The 21,340-nt window shown below is 43.4% G+C and overlaps 2 protein-coding genes across 2 annotated transcripts; one reads left to right on the plus strand and one right to left on the minus strand.

Annotated features, from left to right (window-relative positions):
- The first annotated feature begins 273 nt into the window (after positions 1-273).
- Positions 274-8,326, plus strand: LOC136432517 (cell surface glycoprotein 1-like). The gene is made up of 6 exons (XM_066423872.1): positions 274-694; positions 1,270-1,425; positions 1,864-4,417; positions 4,559-4,622; positions 6,096-6,156; positions 6,512-8,326. Exons 3-6 carry the CDS (start codon positions 1,877-1,879, stop codon positions 7,632-7,634), a joined length of 3,789 nt encoding a protein of 1,262 aa, XP_066279969.1. The 5' UTR covers positions 274-694; positions 1,270-1,425; positions 1,864-1,876; the 3' UTR covers positions 7,635-8,326.
- Positions 8,327-9,210: 884 nt separating this feature from the next.
- Positions 9,211-20,964, minus strand: LOC136432516 (serine-rich adhesin for platelets-like). Its single transcript, XM_066423871.1, has 12 exons — positions 20,787-20,964; positions 18,604-18,735; positions 15,093-17,923; positions 14,593-14,720; positions 14,049-14,110; positions 13,402-13,516; positions 12,776-12,940; positions 11,874-12,081; positions 11,194-11,414; positions 10,588-10,730; positions 10,024-10,111; positions 9,211-9,599 (listed from the first exon to the last, which is right to left on the minus strand). The coding sequence occupies exons 2-12, from the start codon at positions 18,711-18,713 to the stop codon at positions 9,372-9,374; spliced, it is 4,299 nt and encodes a 1,432-aa protein (XP_066279968.1). The 5' UTR covers positions 18,714-18,735; positions 20,787-20,964; the 3' UTR covers positions 9,211-9,371.
- Between the last annotated feature and the right edge of the window lie 376 nt (positions 20,965-21,340).

Here is a 21,340-nt window from a genome sequence, read left to right on the forward strand (position 1 = left end):
ATGAACAATGCTTCATGTACTCACAGAAAAGCTTGATTTCAATGAAAATTATAATTCAAAAGTCTCAGTTTGGTTAAGCTTTGCTTGTGGCACAAGGCTTCGAAGTAGGAAGTCGGTTAATTTACTGTCGAATACCAGAGGATTGTGAGTTAACCCAATTAACAGTGTTGCCAGACAGAAAAGTTTGTTTGCTCGTTGGCTGACCCGTATCTCGAAGAAAGAAAACACCACATTGTTTGCGCTCTGTCAAACATACATATACGTCACCAGGCATAATGACGTTAGCGTTTGATACAAATAGCGCTGTGAGGTGAACCCAGAAGCATGGCATAACAAAAGTGTCCTTGGAACCAAAATAATGTTAGAACATGCCTTCTGGACTTCCGGATTCCAGGTTACCCACAATGCCTGAGGCGGTGCATGTAGTCACGTGATGGGTTAGTCCAAAGCGTGGGGTAGAGGTATGTTAGTGCTATGGAAAACCTTCAAGCTTGTGGCAGTTTTGTTGCGAGAGTTTACAATGCAATTAACTGGAAATATTAAAAGGCTCGTGTTCAAAGCAGTTTTGTAATGATTGACTCCTCGTGACCAGTACAACTATGCAGTCATTTGGGTTAATGCAGGAAGTGACGTTGACTGACGTCACAACCCGTACCATCACGGGACAGATCGAGAAGAACGACATTGCGAAGAGGTAGGCACGTGGTTGTTGTTTTGTTCTTTTTACTCGGCAAATATCCACCTTTAATTGTTTTGCTTACACGGAGATTGTGTAACAGGCTATGTTACACCTTGTGTTTACTTACTGTGACGGTAAACATTGAAGGTAAGACAGGTAGAAGCAGTTCTTTATGACACAAAGGACCAGTGGGGAGGGGTGCGGCATGTCTTTTAGAATACCACAAATCCGCCATGTTTGTTGTGCATGTCACATCTATCAAAGATTAAGTTATAATAGTTATTGCTCTCTCTGAAGGTGACAAATTTGTCCTTAACTGTGTAATGTCTATTTACTTTCCCCTCCCCTTTGTGGTTTCTTATCAGTGCCAGTTGACATTCCAACTAACCAGCACTACCAGGTCACATAACGTAGAAAACCACAAACCACAGAGATGACAAATTATGCAATTTGCAGTTTGGTGTGGTCTATATTTCTGCACCTAGCTGCTTTTGGTGTAATTAATCTAGCTATTGTGTTAAATCTGGCTATTGGCTTTGACAAATTCAGACTGGTATTCTAATCTCATTTTGTCACCTTTTGTTACCTAGTCAACCAGTCCTGAAAGCTTATAACACCAGTGCAGAAAGCCAAAGTACATTGTGTACGGCCACGCCACTGCTGGATTGGCGGGTGGCCTGACACCTCAACAGGAGACATGTCTGATACAAGACCTGCACCTCCCTCCCCTCAACAACCCCACAGAGGTAGGAGGTACTGGCTAAGGTCATACACACACACACATTACTGATTTGATTATATGGATGACATCCTCTGGGCACCCCAAAACATCAATGCAAGCATTGGAAAAAAATGATGTTGAAAAAAAGTTGCCTTCATTATGAAATCTAAGTGGTCAGGAAGGTTGAAAAAATGACTTAACACAAAACATGCAAATTCTTTATTTTTTTAATGAATGACAAGTTTATATTTTTTGTTCTTTCCCATCTTCTTCTTGGGAGACTTTGCTCGGGGTACATGTATATGGTCATAATATGCAAATCTCAACTACTTACCTCTAAATTTGCTATTCCTTTCAAATGAAATGATGATCTTTTTATGATTTTGATTTTTTTCAATACCAGAAAGGTTAGGAATAAGCCAGAAATGAAAACTTCATTTCTGTGATTTATGTGTTTTTTCAGAGGTCTACAGGCAATGGATCTGAAAGGCAACAGTGCTGTAGGAGTACATGTGGATGATAGCATGGACAGAGAGACAAGGGACGACAGAAGGCATGCATCAACAACACATGACTCAGGTTTTGACAGTGTTAACAGCATGGATGAAAATCATCCAAGAAATGCTGTGTTGGTTGGTGACACGGAGGTGAAGACATCTCAAAGTCAGACAGAGGAGAACAACCCTAAATTGAAGACACCGATAGCAGATACCAGAATAGCTGGCATTAAAACAACTGACACAAAGGCTGAAACGATGGCCTCTTTGTTTGAGAAAATATCATTTCATGCCACTGAAGCAGCAAATGAGTCCCGACGGCACCGTGATGGACATGAGATGGACCGGTCAGTGTGGCAGGAAAAACTCAGTCAAATACGTAGCCTAGTTTTCCTTATTACTGCAAATATTGACTATGAAAGCGTGGACAGCCAGGCATTGTCAAGTTTGGTTTCACCAAGAACTGAAGCCAGCCCGGCAACAGTAGGCAAGCCTTTACCACCGTCTACAACCAGCCCACGGCCAGTCGACGAGAGTGAACCAACATCTACAACCAGCCCACGGCCAGTATACGAGAGTGAACCAACGCCTACAACCAGCCCAGGGCCAGTAGACGAGAGTGAACCAACATCTACAACCAGCCCACTGCCAGTAGACGAGAGTGAACCAACATCTACAACCAGCCCACGGCCAGTATACGAGAGTGAACTAACGCCTACAACCAGCCCAGGGCCAGTAGATGAGAGTGAACCAACGCCTACAACCAGCCCACTGCCAGTAGACGAGAGTGAACCAACGTCTACAACCAGCCCAGGGCCAGTATACGAGAGTGAACCACCGCCAACAACCAGCCCACGGCCAGTAGACGAGAGTGAACCAACGTCTACAACCAGCCCACGGCCAGTAGACGAGAGTGAACTAACGTCTACAACCAGCCCAGGGCCAGTATACGAGAGTGAACCACCGCCAACAACCAGCCCACGGCCAGTAGACGAGAGTGAACCAACGTCTACAACCAGCCCACGGCCAGTAGACACGAGTGAACCAACGTTTACAACCAGCCTACGGCCAGTAGATGAGAGTGAACCAACATCTACAACCAGCCCAGGGCCAGTAGACGAGAGTGAACCAACGCCTACAACCAGTCCACAGCCAGTAGACGAGAGTGAACCAACATCTACAACCAGCCCGGGGCCAGTAGATGAGAGTGAACCAACGCCTACAACCAGCCCATGGCCAGTAGACGAGAGTGAACCAACGTCTACAACCAGCCCACGGCCAGTAGACGAGAGTGAACCACCGTCTACAACCAGCCCACGGCCAGTAGACGAGAATGAACCAACGTCTACAACCAGCCCACGGCCAGTAGAAGAGAGTGAACCAACATCTACAACCAGCCCACGGCCAGTAGACGAGAGTGAACCGATGTCTACAACCGGCCTACGGCCAGTAGACGAGAGTGAACCAACATCTACAACCAGCCCACGGTTAGTAGACGAGAGTGATCCAACGCCTACAACCAGCCCAGGGCCAGTAGACGAGAGTGAACCAACATCTACCACCAGCCCGGGGCCAGTAGACGAGAGTGAACCACCGTCTACAACCAGCCCACGGCCAGTAGACGAGAGTGAACCACCGTCTACAACCAGCCCACGGCCAGTAGACGAGAGTGAACCGATGTCTACAACCAGCCTACGGCCAGTAGACGAGAGTGAACCAACATCTACAACCAGCCCACGGTTAGTAGACGAGAGTGATCCAACGCCTACAACCAGCCCAGGGCCAGTAGACGAGAGTGAACCAACATCTACAACCAGCCTACGGCCAGTAGACGAGAGTGAACCAACATCTACAACCAGCCCAGGGCCAGTAGACGAGAGTGAACCAACATCTACAACCAGCCTACCAACATCTACAACCAGCCCACGGCCAGTAGACGAGAGTGAACCAACATCTACAACCAGCCTACGGCCAGTAGACGAGAGTGAACCAACATCTACAACCAGCCCACGGCCAGTAGACGAGAGTGAACTAACGCCTACAACCAGCCCAGGGCCAGTAGACGAGAGTGAACCAACGCCTACAACCAGCCCGGGGCCAGTAGACGAGAGTGAACCAACATCTACAACCAGCCTACGGCCAGTAGACGAGAGTGAACCAACATCTACAACCAGCCCAGGGCCAGTAGACGAGAGTGAACCAACATCTACAACCAGCCTACGGCCAGTAGACGAGAGTGAACCAACATCTACAACCAGCCCGGGGCCAGTAGACGAGAGTGAACCAACATCTACAACCAGCCTACGGCCAGTAGACGAGAGTGAACCAACATCTACAACCAGCCCACGGCCAGTAGACGAGAGTGAACTAACGCCTACAACCAGCCCAGGGCCAGTAGACGAGAGTGAACCAACATCTACCACCAGCCCGGGGCCAGCAGACCAGCCTGTACCAACACCTACAACCAGACCGGGGACAATAAGTGGGGGTCTATCTGCAGACAGCCAGCTGCACGTTCAGGTGTTGAATGTTAATTTGTTACAGTTTTTTTGAAATGTTTCCAAAACCATCAATTAGCATGCCTTTATCTATTTGTCTATTTTTCGTCTTCCTTGCCCTGTGGCTGAAACTCATTTATAATCATGATTTGTTTTATTACAGATGTCTTCCATTTTTGGAAATTATGAAGGATTGACTGCTGAACAACTGTATGGACATGCCACAGGTATGATTATGCTGAGTTTATTACCTTTGCCGAGGTTATATTTTGCACAACGTTCGTGTATGTATGTATGTGTGTGTGTGTGTGTGTTTGTGTGTAAACAAGATAACTAAAGAATGCCTTGATAGATTGTCTTCATACTTGGTATGTGGGTAGGTATTCTTAAGACCTCAAAATGATTAGATGTTAGCCCTATGGTGGCTAGCTATGGTACTGCAGCGGAACTTCCGGGTTTGACATCTCGTGTTCTGGACATGCTATGGTCATAGTTTTTGAGTGGTAGAAGATAGCTTATGTGAGGGAAAGTATGTTTTGTAATGGAATAAATCAAGAAGGGGTTGACAGATAGTCATGATAATTAGTAGGTAGATAGTTTAAGTGATGGTTGACATTATCGTAGGCTAATTATGCAAATAAGTAGCTAATTTGCATAATTGATGAGGCAAGTTTATAAATCTGCTGTACTCCATAATAGGACTCACAAACATTTGACATTATAGGTAACTGAGAAAGAGAGGAATCAATAGATATCAATTATGCAAATGAATATATAATTTGCATAATTAATGGAAGAATACTATAATATAACTTCATAATGGTAAATGATGTGAAATTCATTCTTGCAGCATTTGGAACTTGATGTGGACATTATCCGACATAAATCATGCAAATGAGGGTATCATTAACATAGTTTATGGGGAAATGCTACAATACCTAGCTAAGATAAGACGTTCAGACTTTGAATAATGTGTTATTTGGGTAGAGAAGATGATCAACTGATATAATTCATGCAAATGTGGTCCTTATTTGCATAATAGATGGAAAGCATTTATAATATGACACTCGACAAGGCTAAGATCAGTCGGCGAAGGTATGGGGTCATGGAACTCGCTAGTTTGGCTTTGTTTCAATGTCATTTGTGTTTCAGGATGTACATTTGTTATCATCAGTATGGTGAAGACATCCTGAAGTACAAAATATAAGTCATGTAGATTTAACTTCAGCATGTTGCACCCACCTTAATACTTTATGATAAATTTATTGCAAATTCCTGCCCGAAGGCTGATTGCAAAAAGCATGGATAAAAGAACAGGGTAATAATAAGTCAATTGTTTTTTCACCATGCTAACGATTATGTATAATTATGAAATTGTTGCGATATGTTTTTTATTTGTTAACAATTCTAGCAAGCTGCTTTGTTAAATGTTACTCATCTATGTAAAAGCAATCATATACGATGATGATAGTTATTAATCTCTAAGCAGATCTAATTGTTGCAAAGACCATATCCAACTGGCAAAAGGACTTTTTATTGCAATAAAAAATCCTTTTGCCAGTTGTAAAGGTCTTTGCAATCGTTAGATCTGCTTGGAGATTAGTTATATTGTATTAATTAATTTGACAGTTTTGTTTGTAATGTCATGTACCAGGTAATGTACCATGAAATGTAATGTAATATCTTTTCTTGCTAATTAGCACCCCCAGTGCACCTTGCGAACTTGCAGTACTGGCTTCCCCAGGAACCAGCTGGTCCAATGTAAGTACATTGAGTTTGATTTTTAGCCTTGGGATGGCTTGTCATAAATGTATTTTTGCAATCCTGGCTATAGCGGCAGCCCTATGTCCTGACATCCCCAGGTTTGGGTTAGGGGGTGGCACAGCACATCGATCTCAGAAAATAGGGGCCGGGTCGGTTAGAACATACATAGCTATAGGGCTGTTGCCTCCTTGCTGTAAGCTGCAGTCACATAATTTTATCATAGTTGCAGATTTGACATGCAAATTTACTGTCTGTCAGATGCTATTTTTTTAACACTCTATAGCAGTAAGAAAATAGCAAATGACAAAATCAGAAAGGTAAACCATTCGCGACATTCTTTTACATTTTGCAGATCTTTGCTTGAAGAGATCAGGGAAAGTCATTCGCAATACATCAGGACAAACCAGCAACAGCCTACCGCAACCCACCAAGTAAGAAGACAACAGCGTCTACGAGTTGACAGACATGATGGACGTCCACTTCATCAGCAGATAATCAGCTATTACCTTAATAACCCCCAAGCCATCTGGTATGAGCAGTTTGTAGTATTTGACGGGGAGAGAGGCATAGATTGTGGGGGACCAAGCAGGGAAGCTTTCACACTGTTTTGGCGAGAAATTGCAGAAAACTGGCTTAAGTATGACAGCATTCCTTCTGTCACCCCTGATATTGAACCATCAGTCTATCACTTCTGGGGAGCGGTGGGTCGGTACACTGCCCACATGTTTGTGTTACACAGACTATTCCCAGTGTACTTACCCTTGTACTTGGTGGAAGCCATGTTTAATGGCATGGAACAGTTAAACACCATCAGCGACTACCAACATATCTTCATATATGACATTTTGCCAAACAGTGTGAGATCTCTCTTGCAGGGTGCTCTCAAAAGCAAAACTATGTCAGAGGAGGTAAGAATGACTTTGGTAGAATTTGATGTTCAAAAATTACCATCCACAATAGAAGAGTTAAAGGCTTTGCTTCCACGACTAGCTTGCACTGAGTGCCTGGCTCGTCCACATTGTGCCATCTTGGGTCTTGTTACGGGCTTTCAGGAATTGTGGAACACTGGTCCTGCATTTGGTGTGAAGTTGTGTAGGGAAGACCTCTGTGAACTGCTGCACACCCTTAAACGCCCCATCTCAGGTGGGGATGTTCTCTCAGTCCTACAGTTTGATACAACTGAGTGTGAGGATAGCCAGTCTGGTGAACGAATGACCACGTTTGTAGAACAGTGGATTCAGAATGCAGACAGAGTAATGCTGAAACGGTTTCTATTTGTCACAACAGGGAGTTACAGCCTGCCACCAGGCACTCGGTTACATGTCAGGTTCAAACCAAATTCTGGTGGTGTAGAGATTTCTACTTGTGTACCCAGTTTAGATATGCCAGTGACTGCAGACTTCAATGCATTTGTAGTAATGATGGAAATCATGTTAAACAGAGCACAGGCAACAGAGGGATTTAACAATTCCTGAATACATTGTACTTCTGTACGATATTTCTGGGGAAAACATTTTACTTGGAATTCAAATGTTGGAGATTGTGACTTATGTTAAAAGGAAGGGAATGTAAAGGAAAGTTTAAATACACATCATGTATTTTGTGATGAAATGGTGAAGCATCCACAGTCCAGAAGTAACAGTTTGTATGAAACCCCTAGTAGATTGAGCACCAAGTCAATAAACTCTTGTTGTAATTCATATGCTGAATGTTAATATTTTATAGGTTTAGAAACATGCCGGTCAAAAATTAATGTAGTGACAAGGGTGATCAAGCACTTGTACAGCTAACGTGTGGCGTAACGGCTAGAACATTCGGCCGTCAAACAAGGGAACCCGAGTTTGATCCTGGCTTGCCCCAGACATGTCTGGACATGTGCCCGGACATTGTGCCCTTGGGAAAGGCACTTAACACATCACTTTCCTCACCTCACTCAGGTGTAAATGAGTACCTAGCTTCGGTTAGGGACATTCCTTGGATAGGACGTTAAATGGAGGTCCCGTGTTTGGGGAGAGCCACACCCCTTTCAAAAAAGAGTAAGGGCATGTAATGGTCCAAACCTTACAGTCTGGTCCGGATTGACATCTTGAAAAGGTGATAGTCACCTGTTATGTCAATCCTTCCACAAAATGTGATTAATCTGAATAAATAAGTGTTTGATCCATGGTATGTTGCATTTTCATTTCATTTCGTTGGGCAACTAATGCCGCATAAAGTTGATTTGTTGGTTCTCAAATTAAAAAAAAAAAGATAAACTGGAAAAACCTAACAAAAAACAAAGCTTGAGGACCAGGTTCAAGCCTTGGTGAACTCAGTTTCATAAAGTAAATACAGTAAAATATGGAATTTTTCCTCTCTGTCCTCTGCTTTTATGATGTATGTGTGCTATGCTTCCATCTTAAAATGTCAGAGAACTAAGGAAATAAATAAGAGCTACGAAATGACTAATTTCTCAAATAATTCATTTCCTATTGGGCTGCAAGTGTGTTAATTTTTACATGCACAGAAATGCCAATATAAGAAAGGTATAAAGAAACTTTAATTTCTTGTAAACAGTCACAAAAAACTCACAAGTGATCTACTGGATTCTAAGACTAGAACTACGTACCTACAACAAACAAGAAGCTTGCAAAACAATCTATGCACTACAAATTATATTTTTCTCTTTAAACCAACACGGCAACAAACACTTTAATTATAATCTTTAAACAATTTCAAGAATTTTGTAGAAAAATAGTCCTCATTTATAACAAAACATCTCAGAACAGAACAAAGTGAACAAAGCAATGTCTTTCTTCCTGTCACAACAGGCAAATTGGGCATTATAGCAATTTTACATTCTGACAAAACAAGAACAGAAACAACATAGACCTATCTACCTACTATCTACCTCTAGTCTAATTTTAGACACTAGCAATTTGCTGGGAACTGGAACAACTGACATGTTGCAATTGGCCATTCAAGAACTTAAGAATCACCCCAAATTGTGTTGCTTAGGTCATAATCTCAAGTCTATAGAGTTTCATTTGACAATCATTATGTAACATCATCATTTGTCATATTTGCTATTATCATTCCATAGGTTCATTTAAAGGCTTGTCCAAAGGCTACAGTTTAATGTAATGAAGTCAAGGCTAACAGAACATGTACAGCTAACAGAAGTCAAACCGAAATCTTACACAGAATGTACTTTTGAGCTACCTATGGGAAGCTCACACCTCAGAACCAGTTCCATGCTGGTTTGAGCTGGTTGGCACTGGTTGGTTCAGATCAAGACCAGATCCCGGTGCTGCTGGCTGCTGCTGGTTTCCAACGAAGAACTGGAAGAAGCCGGAGAGTGACTCAGCAGTGCTGGTGGTTGGTTGGCTGGCCCTCTGTCGCAGCGTACACGGACACCGCTGCTCTCCCAGGGCTCCCGCAAAGTAGCAGGTGTTGCATTTCTGAAATAGAAAACAGTGGGAAAATGGCACACATCATCCAACAGGTATGAATCTATCCAATGCATCTCCACCTAACGTCATCCGCTTACTCTGCTCATATATAAATTTAAAGAAATCCAAAGTAGCGTATTCCAGAACACATTCTGGACCACCTTTATGCAGAGTGGCGTTGATACTTTCTATACAATTTTCCTGTTGACTATGAGCAGTGCTGGTTGATGCTGGCTATTGGGGGCTAAGCAAAAGAGTGGAGGCTAAGCAGATCTGCAGCTGGGGCAAGAAGGAATGGCAGGGGCAAAGCAGATTTTTTTTCCAGGGGCGAAGAGGGCAAAGCGGAAGGCGTTAGGTGGATGTGTAAAAGGGAAAGCAGTGCATGGTTGGATGTTCTAAGAAGTTAATAAGTTGCAGTGTTTGTCATCCTTACCGTGCAGTGAACATCCCTGAAGTCCTTGCACTTGCGACATTTGGTGCAGTGATTTCTTGGCCTCTTGTTTTGGTCGCAAAGAACAAAGCTGGAAGACAGAATGAAGTTTGTCTTTCAAGATTAAGTCCCACATGATTGTATAACTTCTTGGGTCTTTCACATTTGAGGAAACCTGTCTTTGATACATGTACATGTATAATACTTAAACCACCAATGTTGTCAAAGAAATGGTAGCGAGGACCAAGAAAAAGTGACTTGTGAAAAGTGACTTAAAAACAATAACTGCTTTCTCTGCTTAGCATTTGGGAAAGAGTATGGAAGTTCAACACACACCACTACCAGCAGACTAGCCCCTTGCTGTGATGAAAATGTTGTGTGGCACAAGATACTGAGTTGGGCATGGCCCTATGCAACAACTTAACTGGTGCGGGAAGGACTTCAACTTAACACCCTTGATAAGAGTGTTATCCATCTAATAGCAAAGAATATAGATTTTAGAAACATGAAATTTCTTTACAGATCAATATTGTAAAAAAAAATAAAAAATACAGATATCGGGCTTACTTGCACCAGGAGTAGGAGTACACGGCTTTGTTTTTACACTTTGGGCAGGAGCGAGAGCCTGGGATCATGTCCACCAGCTGCACCATGGCTCCACAGCAGGGCAGGTGGTACAGGGTCTGCAGGTGCTGACGCAGGTTGGCCACCTGGAAAACATACCGTTACATCGCCATGAAGTAGTTAATATCAATTCATATCTAGCTTATTAAAGATGGTAATTTAAAGCCTTACCAACATTTTACTCCAATCCAGTAATGGAAAATATGAATTCTAACGATGACATGATATGGGTGTCTGACTAGACTGTGAAATGTTGAGATACTTTCGCATTGAAAAACGAGATACCAAAACCTGAAGTACTGCTGCAATACCATGAAAAGCCACTAGGAGGCCCCTAATCTAAACATTGCTTCATTTTGCCACCTGAACATCATAACAATCTATCCACAACTGTTCACAACAAACAGACAGACAGACACACACACACATATCCATCCACAACTGTTCACAGACAGACACACAAACACACACACACAGACGGACCTCAAATCATTGGCCAAGATAACAAAGACTAAGTCATCAAAGGCTATAGAAAAACCCAACCAGTACCTTAGCAAAGTTGACCACAAGACAGTCGTCTTCGAGTGCCTTGTCTGCGTCCACGCCAGACTGCTTGAGGATCATGAGGGGGTTGTTACAGTTGGTGCACAGGCAGCTGGGCTCACACGGCCGCATGCAGCTCCAGCAGCCGCAGCGCCGCGACGAGCAGCCGGAACTGCAGCTGCAGCTGTCTGAGGTGTGGTGCCTCTTGGCTGGAGGTTCCACTCTCTCTGCAAGAGAAGTACATTTCATTGGTATAAGGCTATACATGTCATTCTGTTTGATTGTTTTCAACACTCAGATGTCAGATTGAAAAATATAATTATGTCCCTTGCCAGTGACAAAAAAAGGCTAGCGTTTGCTGGTCTTTGCTAGGGTCTGTCGAATAACCAGAAACACAATGTTTTTTTCCCTAGGCTTTACCTCCTTAAACCAGTGCAATGGCCTAGACGAGTGACACCCTTGCATTTGGTCATGAGTTCCATTCCCGGCCGAGTCACATAATACTGCTTTCTCTGATTAGCATTTTAGAAAGAGTATGGGAATTGAACACACACCACTACCTGTGGACCAGCCCCCTGCTATAGTGATTGCACAAAGTTGTATGGCCCAAGGGCTATTGAAACAGAGATGGGCGCCACTTTATGCACCATCTGGTGCGGGAAGGACTTTAACTTCCTTAATTTTACCTCCTTCTTCCCCGGGCTCTCCCTTGGCTTTAAGAGGACGGCTGGGTGGCTGGGTGACTACATGGACAGGACTGTGGGTCTCCTTCACTGCCAGTCGCTTGTTGGGGTCCATGACCACTGAAGTTCTCATCATGGTGACGAAACTTGGGTCAAACCGCTCCAGGCACTCTCGGACCTTCTTCACCGCAGACACTGAGCGGAGCTCGATCTGTGATGAAAAGATGTCAATATTTAATATCTACCTAATATCTACATTCGTACCTGTGAATAGTTTCATTAGCTTGGTAAAACACTGGATGAAAAAGTCCTTTGTACACAATCAACATGTTATTTACCTACTACGGTAGCCAAAGTTTTGGTGACTGTCTGTCATCTTCCTCAGGACGATACTGTAGAACCAGTCTTGTCTTGAGGAAAGTGATAGATGGTCACCAAAATGTCAGCAAGGTAAATAACACTAAAGCCTTGGTTGTGTACAAAAAAACATTTTTATGAATTAAATATTTATTTCTCCAGGAGTGTAGTGTTTGAAAGTTTGGTTGTTCATTGTCATTATAACAATCGTTTGAAGAAAACTGGGACAGAGACATATATATTTTTGAAATCATTATCTTCAACAAATTCATTACTGCTTTCTGTTACAAACTTTAAAAAAATACATCACAAAGCAGTCCACTGTATGGTAGGGTATAGTTTGCAGCTGTAGTGCTAATGTGTGGTAATGTTCCCTGCCATTATGGCAATCATTTAAAGGAAACTGGGATAAAGCCACAATTTCCATATCATTAAAAAAGTTCCACACTGCCTTCAGTTACAGGATTTGAAACCGAGCTGCCTTGGAAATGTCTTTTGTGCTTATGTCAAACTGTACAATGAATTAACAACTTTCACAAAACACTCACTGTGTGGTAGGGTACAGTTTGGAGCTGTCCCCCCGTGACGTCGGCTGGCTGGTCTCTCCTGTACCGCGCTGCTCTCCCACTCACAGCCCCGCCCTTGCGCGGACAGACTCTTGTTCCGAAGTACATCAAGGGGACTTCGGACACCTCCAGAGTTATCTTGTCCGTCTGTGGTAACAGAGATATTAACCTTTAGCACTCTCAAATAGCTGTTTGGCACCCAATTCCCTATTGGTAACAGAGTTAGGCAGCAGGGAGAAGGTTAAGCTGGAGCCACACTGATGACGAACACCAAATGTCAAAATTGCCAGAAAATAAAGAATATTTCTTGTCTGAAAATCTATCTTCTTGGATGGGACTTGGTGACCTGCGATCAGCTACCTATCCCTAGAAATTGCACAGTGATCGAGAGTATTCTGACCAAAAACGTGTCTTGAGCTCGCAGACTTGTCAGGGAGCTATTTTTCTGTCGTGTGACGCTGGCTTAAAAAAAAGTAAGCATGTCACTTGCTGAGTAAAACACCATGTTGAAGCACATCTTTTCCAGTATCATATACAACAACTCCTTACTCAAATTCTTGAGTCAATCTGATGTTACCTCACAGATATACGAAGTCTCTTACATGTACCTTAGCATTGATGGCAGTGATGATCTTAAATGGGATCTCCACACTCGCCAGCTGTCTCATCCCCATATCATGGGCTTTCACGGCAGAATTCAACTGGAACTCATACACAAGTTTCCTATTGACAGACAGGAAAAACAGGGACTCATGGTCAGCCAGGTGTTCTAAATCTATAGGTCCTGGGTTCGAATCCCTAGAAGACCCCAATGTTGTGCCCTCAAGGAAGGCACTTAGTTGACTTAACAGCTATTTCCTCACTCGGATCAGGTGAAAATGAGTACCTAGCTTCAGTAAGGGACGTCATCTCGGATAGGACGTAAAGCTGGAGGTCCTGTGCTTGAGGAGCCACACCTCAAACATGTTAAAGAGCCCACCGCACTTATCAAAAAGAGTAGGGGTTCCTTCCCGATGTGAGTCAATCAAACCTTACAGTCTACAGTCCAGTCTTACACACCTTTTTTTTAATAACTTATTGTACAAAACTGGTGTATTATGCCTAAAGGAAAATTTAATGCATATTCATGGATATACAAAAAAACAAACAAAAAAAAACAAAACAACAAAGCTATGACTATCTATACGTAGAAATCTCATAAATACATGTTTATGACTCAGTAGACAGAACAGCAACAGCCAAGAAAAGACCACACCTTGATGCAAAGAGCAGCTTGATTTTGGCAGTCTGTCCAACATCACTGTCTCTGTGCTCTATCTGTTGAACAAACAAAAAGTCAGAATGGCGAACACTTGGTCTCCAACAATCTTGTGAAGTGGCTCAACTGGTCAAGTTTGTTAAAAAACATGACCCTATTTCATCAGTTACTTATATGGATTATTACAATACTAGTATGTAGCTGAAAGATAGAGTATCCAACAAACTTTCATCAGTCAATTTCAGAACAATCTCTGGAAACAACAGAAATTGATCATTACCTCACAGGTTCCTAATGACGGCATTAATAACGGAACATCACAATTTCTACATTTACGATTTAGCAAAAAATCATACTATTTACAAATTCATGAACTAATCAATAAAAATCTATATACCAAGTAACTTTCCCAATTTTTCAAAGTGAATCAAAGCAAAAGCAACAAGTATACAGTCAATGACATGTACAATACAATTGAAGAATTTGCCTCATACTGACATCACAAAATCAAGACAACATGAAGACATCTTTGTTTTCTCACCTTCCATGTCCCAACCTGGATGACCTTGAACTCGTAGTGTCTTGGCGGGTGCATCCTGGGGTCCACCTTCAGGTGTAAAGGTGTGGAGATGTGGCCTGTTGTCGACTCTGGCACCTCACTTCTTACACCTGAAAAATACAGGCTGTTACATGTACTCTACACTACAGACTGAACCTGACTATCCATCACAATTAGCAGTTCAACCAATGATAGCATGGCAAGTATCTGCTTAACCAATGAGAGAGCAGCTAAATGTCCGTCTAATATTTGCATTTTTTTGTTTCTAGTTTACATTTCTATGCTGTGACATGGTGGGCAGAGCTAAATAGGATCAATCCATTGCTTGAAGTTGTAGTTCCCAATTTAGTTTCAGCTAGCTTTGTTTTGTGTCCTGGCATCAAGTCAAGTCTGCTTACAAACTGAACCCTTGCTAACAATGATGATTCATGATGCATTTGGAGCCACTTACATGATTCAACTAGCATGATTCTTTCACTGACCTGTTGGCTCTGCAACCTCTATGATATCCACCGTCGTTGTTGGGGCTCTTTCCACAGCTTGAACAGCAGGGCTTGCTTGACTGACAGCACCTGTACCAGCATCTATCAGCAGAGTTATCCCCGACTGAGACAGCATGGAGCTGTTCCGCACTGATAATGAAGTTGAAACATGGCATCCAGTGATTGTACTACTGTTGTTGTTGACTAACAAGCTGTTCTCCGGACGACCTAATCCTGAGAAGGAAGATATGCCAGTCGATGCTTGAGGTTTCCCTAGTGCCATTTGTTTGGACTGTAGATGCTTCCTAAGGAGGGAGGATGACTTGGTGTGAGTCGGTTGCAGGTGTCCTGGATACATCTGTCTCCAGTTCACCTGTTGTGCTGTCACTCTGCTTTCGTCAGGAACTGATGATGTGGCTTCTACTGGGTAAGGCAAACTAGTTTCTAGAGCAGACATTGTAGGAGACATGAACAATCTACTGGTAGTTTGGGTCAACATGTCTGGGACGGTAACCCCAGCATCCGTGAAGCAGCCGATCATGTTGTAGCGGACGGACACAGGGTTGGCGTTGTCCGCTGCGGTTTGTTGCGCCACATTTCCCGGCTGTGTGCTGTACGGATTGGCCGCAGACTTCGCTGGCCGCCCTCTCGGTTTCCTCAACGGACCAACTGAGTTGCCTCTCATCGGCGCGGTGGTCATGTAGGAGCTGTAAGTCGAGCTGGTGGGGCCGGCATTGTAGACTGGGCAGCTGTGACTCAACTTTCCCGTAGTCACGCCCTGTAGCACCGGAAATGGTGTAGATACCGGAGGCAAGGAGACGTCTCCAGTATTGTACAGCTGTGGGCTTGGGTCCGCAAACGTTTTCTGGACTTGTGGGAAACTGTGTCCTGACTGGGAGGGGTTTGTATAGGGCTGTCCGATATAGCCTGTCTGGAACTGTGCAGATGTGTGAGGGTCTGGTCTAACCGGGATGAAGAGATAACCAGATTTGTTGTTGTTGTTGTTGTTTACCTTGCCTTGGATCTGTCCATGCTGCATGATGTCCTTGCGTATGACCGGTGGAGCCATCCCCGGGGTGTGGGGTACGTAGAGGAGGGTGGGGGGACCTGGGGTGCCAGCGGAGTCGGGGGGTCCTGGCACTAGGTACACCAGGAACTGCTGCCCTGGTAGGATGGAGGACAGTGTCTCTGCCTGTACCTGGGCTGCCTGTGTTAGGAGATTGAGATTATTGTGTGTTGGCTGAGATATACTAACAGCAGGTGGCATGGTACTTGGGAGTGTGTTTGATGAGGATGATGAGGACATGGGACAAGCTGACCATGTCTGTTGGGTGACATCAGAACTAGTCTTCGTAGGCATCTGACCAGTCATTCTCACCAAGTGTTCCTCTGTAGCAAGATCACTGGACACACTGCTCTGCTGCACAGGACCCGATGATGGCTTTGCTTGGTACTCAGCGAGCGTCTCATCGCCTTTCCTTGGAGAGAAGTCCCAGGGATGTGTGTACGTGAACTTCCAAGCCGAGCTGGATTTGTTCAAGCTTGTTCTGCTGGCTTCTTGTTGTGAAGACTCGAGGAGAGCTGGACCTTCCTTGATGAGCTCAGGGGATTGGTTCCACATGAAGGTTGTGCTATCCTGTATTATGTCTGTATCCATGTGAGGACAGGGGTAACTCAAACTGTCAGGAATGGTCGTCTTGTTGAAGTCTGGTAGCATGGGCTCCACATGCTGTGGTGGCTGAGGCAGTCTTCTGTACCACAAGGTAGGATCTGGGGTCTTTCCTCCTGCTACAATCCCACCAATCAAGGTGGTCTGTGAACAACTGTCAGACTGGGTGGCTGCTACCGAACTCGACATGGGTAGAGAAGGCATCATGCTGATTTCCTGGCGTTTCTCGTTTCGCTCCGTCGCGACCGCAACAGCGTTTGGACTCCTGTTGACCATCAGTGGTGGCGTGTGCAGAGTGTCGTGACTCTCGGATGGATTGTTGGCACGTGCCACGTTGGAAAACGCTTCCGAACCGTCCAGCAAGGGTCTGGGGGTGGTACAGTACCTCACGTCGCCAACGCTGAGGCCTACGGACCAGTCAGGGGAGTCCACTCTCACTCGGGCTCTCAGCCTGTCCATGAAATCAGTCTGGGGTAAATCTTGGAGACCGCTGTTGGCACAGAGGACTGAGAATGTTGCAGAGTAGGCCTTATCATCGCTTGAAGAATCTTCCATGCTTGCTGCACCTTTGATCAAGGGGCTTTCAGGCGTGTTGGACTCCACACTGTCTGGAGTCATCTGTATGCTTAACTGATCCTTGCTATGTGAGGCAATGGTTATACCATCTTTGGTCCCATCTGCAAACTCTTTCTCACTCTCAGTTTCCTCTGAATCGGTTGCACTCTCTGGTGCTGATTCTTCTGTACCTCCTTGTGGATGACCCACTCCTCTGTGTGTTGAAGAATCACCATCGTCCATAAAGACGCCACCTTGTGGTTGCAGTACTGATGTGGGCTCCCTCACACTTCCAGAACTAGAATCATCACTTGGTTGGGATTTGGATGGTGTTTCTCTCTCCGAATCATCATTTTGTTCCCCATCCTTTTGCCTACTCAGAGACTCTTTATCGGTTTCCTTCCTCTTGGCCTCATCTCTTACATCAGGGCTGCTGGTGTAGAAGTCAGACAGAGAGTCGGAGAGGCTGGAACTGGTGCTGGACCTGGACTCTCCCATGTACAGCTGCCGCATGGTCACAGCGCCCCCTACTGGAAGCATGGAGGGAGTGCACACGGCTTCCTTACTTTGTGTGTTCTCTCCTGGGCTGAACGAATCCTTGGGTGTCCTGTACATATAGAGTAAAGACTTGGAGTTGGAACTTCATGTGAATTTATAAGATTGACAGTTCCAATTTCTGAACTTGTATCAATATCAGTTAGGCCAGAAAAGACAAAGCGAAGTGTTCTACTTACAAAGCTTTTAGTCACAATTATCAAGACCTTCTCCTATTACACAGAATCTGATATAAAAGTGAGACCAACAAAACAAGAAGAATGTAAGAATGATGTATAATAAAACAAGGAACTAAATGACAGTAAAACATACAGCTGGTTTACAACTATAAGTTAGATCTGAAGTTAATCAAATAAAGTGACCTGGCTGTCTACAAAATAAAGTTGAAAACAACATAAAATATTTGACGGTGACTCTTGGCTTGATATGTTGGAAACTTCACTGTGTACTGCATCACAAAATGTTTGGATTTTAATGAGTGCATGTACATGGAAATGAAGAAGCCGTTGTCATACTTTAACATGCCACTAGGGGGCACAAAACCTAATCATTTTGAGGTCTCATCAACACCTACCAACATACTAAGTATCAAGACAATCCACGCAGGCATTCTTGAGTTATTGTGTTCACACACACACAGACACACACAAATGCACCCAAAAGCATAACCTTCTTGGCAAAGGTAATCATGTAGTGACGAATGTTTGATGCTGTGTACCACATATCTCTGACCTGTTGGCAGGGCTAGGTTTGGCCATGGCGCGTGATTCTGGTCGGAGGAGGGATGAGAACTCGGGCAGTCTGTGGTGTGGCCAGGTGACGCTGTCTGGGGAATTCTCCATGTCTCAATGAACTGCTGCTGGCCTGGGGGAGAGGGAGTGAGAGAGAGAGAGAGAGAGAGAGAGAAGGAGAGAGGGAGAGGTCTAGCCTCTAGGGGAGAAAAAGAGAAACTTTTTAATCTTAAGTTTAGCACTCTGAAGTAGCCATTTGGCACCCCATTCCCTATTGCTTACAGAGTTAGGCAGCAGGAACAAGGTTAAATTATTACTTATTTCATTGCTAAAATCGTGTTATTCTTACCGTAATCTTAACAAAGATGAAAATTTTGCGCTGCAAAAAAGATAATATATTGCAGAGCATTGAAATCAGCACCAACCCTGATTTGACTCATTTTTGAGATCCTCTCAAAAACACACAGTAACAGTTTCTCTGATATATGATGAAATCTATTACTGTACTTAAAAAACAACAACTTAAGTCCATATCCTTTTTTTAACTGTTAAATAAACAGTTTCTGTCATCATTGAAGACAATAAGTTACTTTGTCAAATTTCTGAAGTACAGTTACAGGTCTGGACCTGTACCTAAACCTCTGTATCTGTGTACTTGATGTTGTGTTTTGCACTTCGCCACAAAGTGGCCAAGGGCGCTATACGCACTAGCGAGCGACTCGGACGCAGGGATCAACTCGGGAGCTTTATTACACACGTCATGGCGGATTCCAAGATGGTCGAAGGAATGAAGGAACACCGTGAACACGTGATCCTAACATGACGTCATCTGTCATCATTAACATAAACCTAACATAACTATATGGCGCTTAGTAACCTGTGACAATTTCCGGACAAGGAATTAAACTAGTCAATGGCCTTGCTGCAGTGTCTTTAAGGTGGAGGTTATTGACAGGATATACTAAGAATTTTTCAGCACAAGTGACAGTTTTTTTTCTTGTCAATAAGAATTTTTGACACTATTGAAGGATTTTCCTGTCAATAAGATTATTTCTTTGGCACTATACCAACCACTATACCAACTGAGCCAATTTGCACCGATTCTTTGAATGGATGTAGGTATTTCTGTGCTTCCTTTCAATAAGACTTTGCCCACAATTGACAGGAAGTCCAATCTCCGCGTATCCTACATTTTGAATCCTGTCAAGAGTGTCTATAGTGACCACCTGTTCACAAAGAACAGATGTTATTGGTGTCCTAAGTGGTCTTATTGAGCAATTTCAACTGTATTTATTGAAGGCTGAGGGTATGTTCTTGAAATTCAACTTCTTGTCAAGAATATTTTTTTGCACATTGCACTAGAATCTTGATCTATAATATAATAATAATATCAGGTGTATGTAGTGACTAATGTTACAAATTTGGCAAAATTTATGATAGCAATGGCATGGCAGCCCAGTCGTGATTGTCAGACATTCTCCAGGCAAAACTGTAAAAACAAACAAACAAAAAACAAACAAGCAAACGGGAAAGAGGGCTGAGTGTGAAAACCATGTCAAGGAAAACAGATTTCTGTTATACCGAAATTGTGACACCTTTTGAAACAATCCAGCCTACTATAATAATATATCAATGATACAGTCAATAACAGTAACATTTACATTTACAAAATGTAATAAAGTGTTTCTAAGAAAAGGGGGAGGGGAGCTAGGGAGGAGGGGGTCTTGTTTCAGCAAGGAGGTTTCAGGAAGTCGTAAATTATGTGACCGAAGATAGAGCACCAGGGAGTCCTATATAAATGCCACCCAGAGGCATGAACTGTCACATTTTTCTGTGTGAAAGTCTGTGACAAAAAACACTAGTACAAAAATCGTAACGTTCATTTTTCGGTTGACCTTGAACATTAGAACAGGCAGTCGCATGTTCATACTTGAATATTTTGTTGTTGTTTTCTTTATAAATTTCACAGCGTTGTTGTTGAAAGATGATTGAGAAAACATCGGTAACGGACTGTTGTTTAGTGGCGAGTTAATGATTTGTCATCAGAGGTATAAAATGAGGAACATTTTTGTAGGTATCGAGGAAACATGAGACATGCAGAGGGTCGGAAGAAAGCGCGCGAAAGTTCGTCAGCATGTCACAGATGATGCAACTAAAAAATCGTCCAAAAAACGCATTCCTTACCTCAGGTCGTCTTGGTTACTCTTTATTGTTGGCTAAATACTTGTCTGGAATGAGCCACCTGTTGGTCAAGAGATGCCATTGAGGGTATTTGATTAAACTTGAGAGAAAAAGTCGTCCGATCCGCCAGCTCCCTGTTTTTGTGACATTCCTGGCGCCGAAGGACCACGTGGTTTTGATTGATACTTTTGGTTGTTGTTGTTTACCCGGAATTGACCAATCAGCGTTCAAGCATGCAGATTTCATTTGCATATTAGATAAACATCAATATTATTGTAACTACCAGAGAGTGCTTGTTTTTCTCTATTAATTACAATCGCCATATGGTGTCGAACTCTATTAATTTGTCCTTCGGGAAAAAAAAAACTACCTTGCAGTAATGATAGTAACCGATGGGGGCGCTATTGATGTAAGCGCTTTCTCTCCAAGCAGAGGTTCGGCTCTGGCTGGTTTTTGAACCTCGGCTTGGAGAGTACTTTCCAGTGGTGATGTATTAGAAAATAAATTAGCAAGTTAGATGCACAAAGTTCTTGGGAGGCCATTTAATAGAAAAGCAA

The sequence above is a fragment of the Branchiostoma lanceolatum genome, chromosome 4 (genome assembly GCF_035083965.1).
Source record: "Branchiostoma lanceolatum isolate klBraLanc5 chromosome 4, klBraLanc5.hap2, whole genome shotgun sequence".
Lineage (NCBI taxonomy): Eukaryota > Metazoa > Chordata > Leptocardii > Amphioxiformes > Branchiostomatidae > Branchiostoma > Branchiostoma lanceolatum.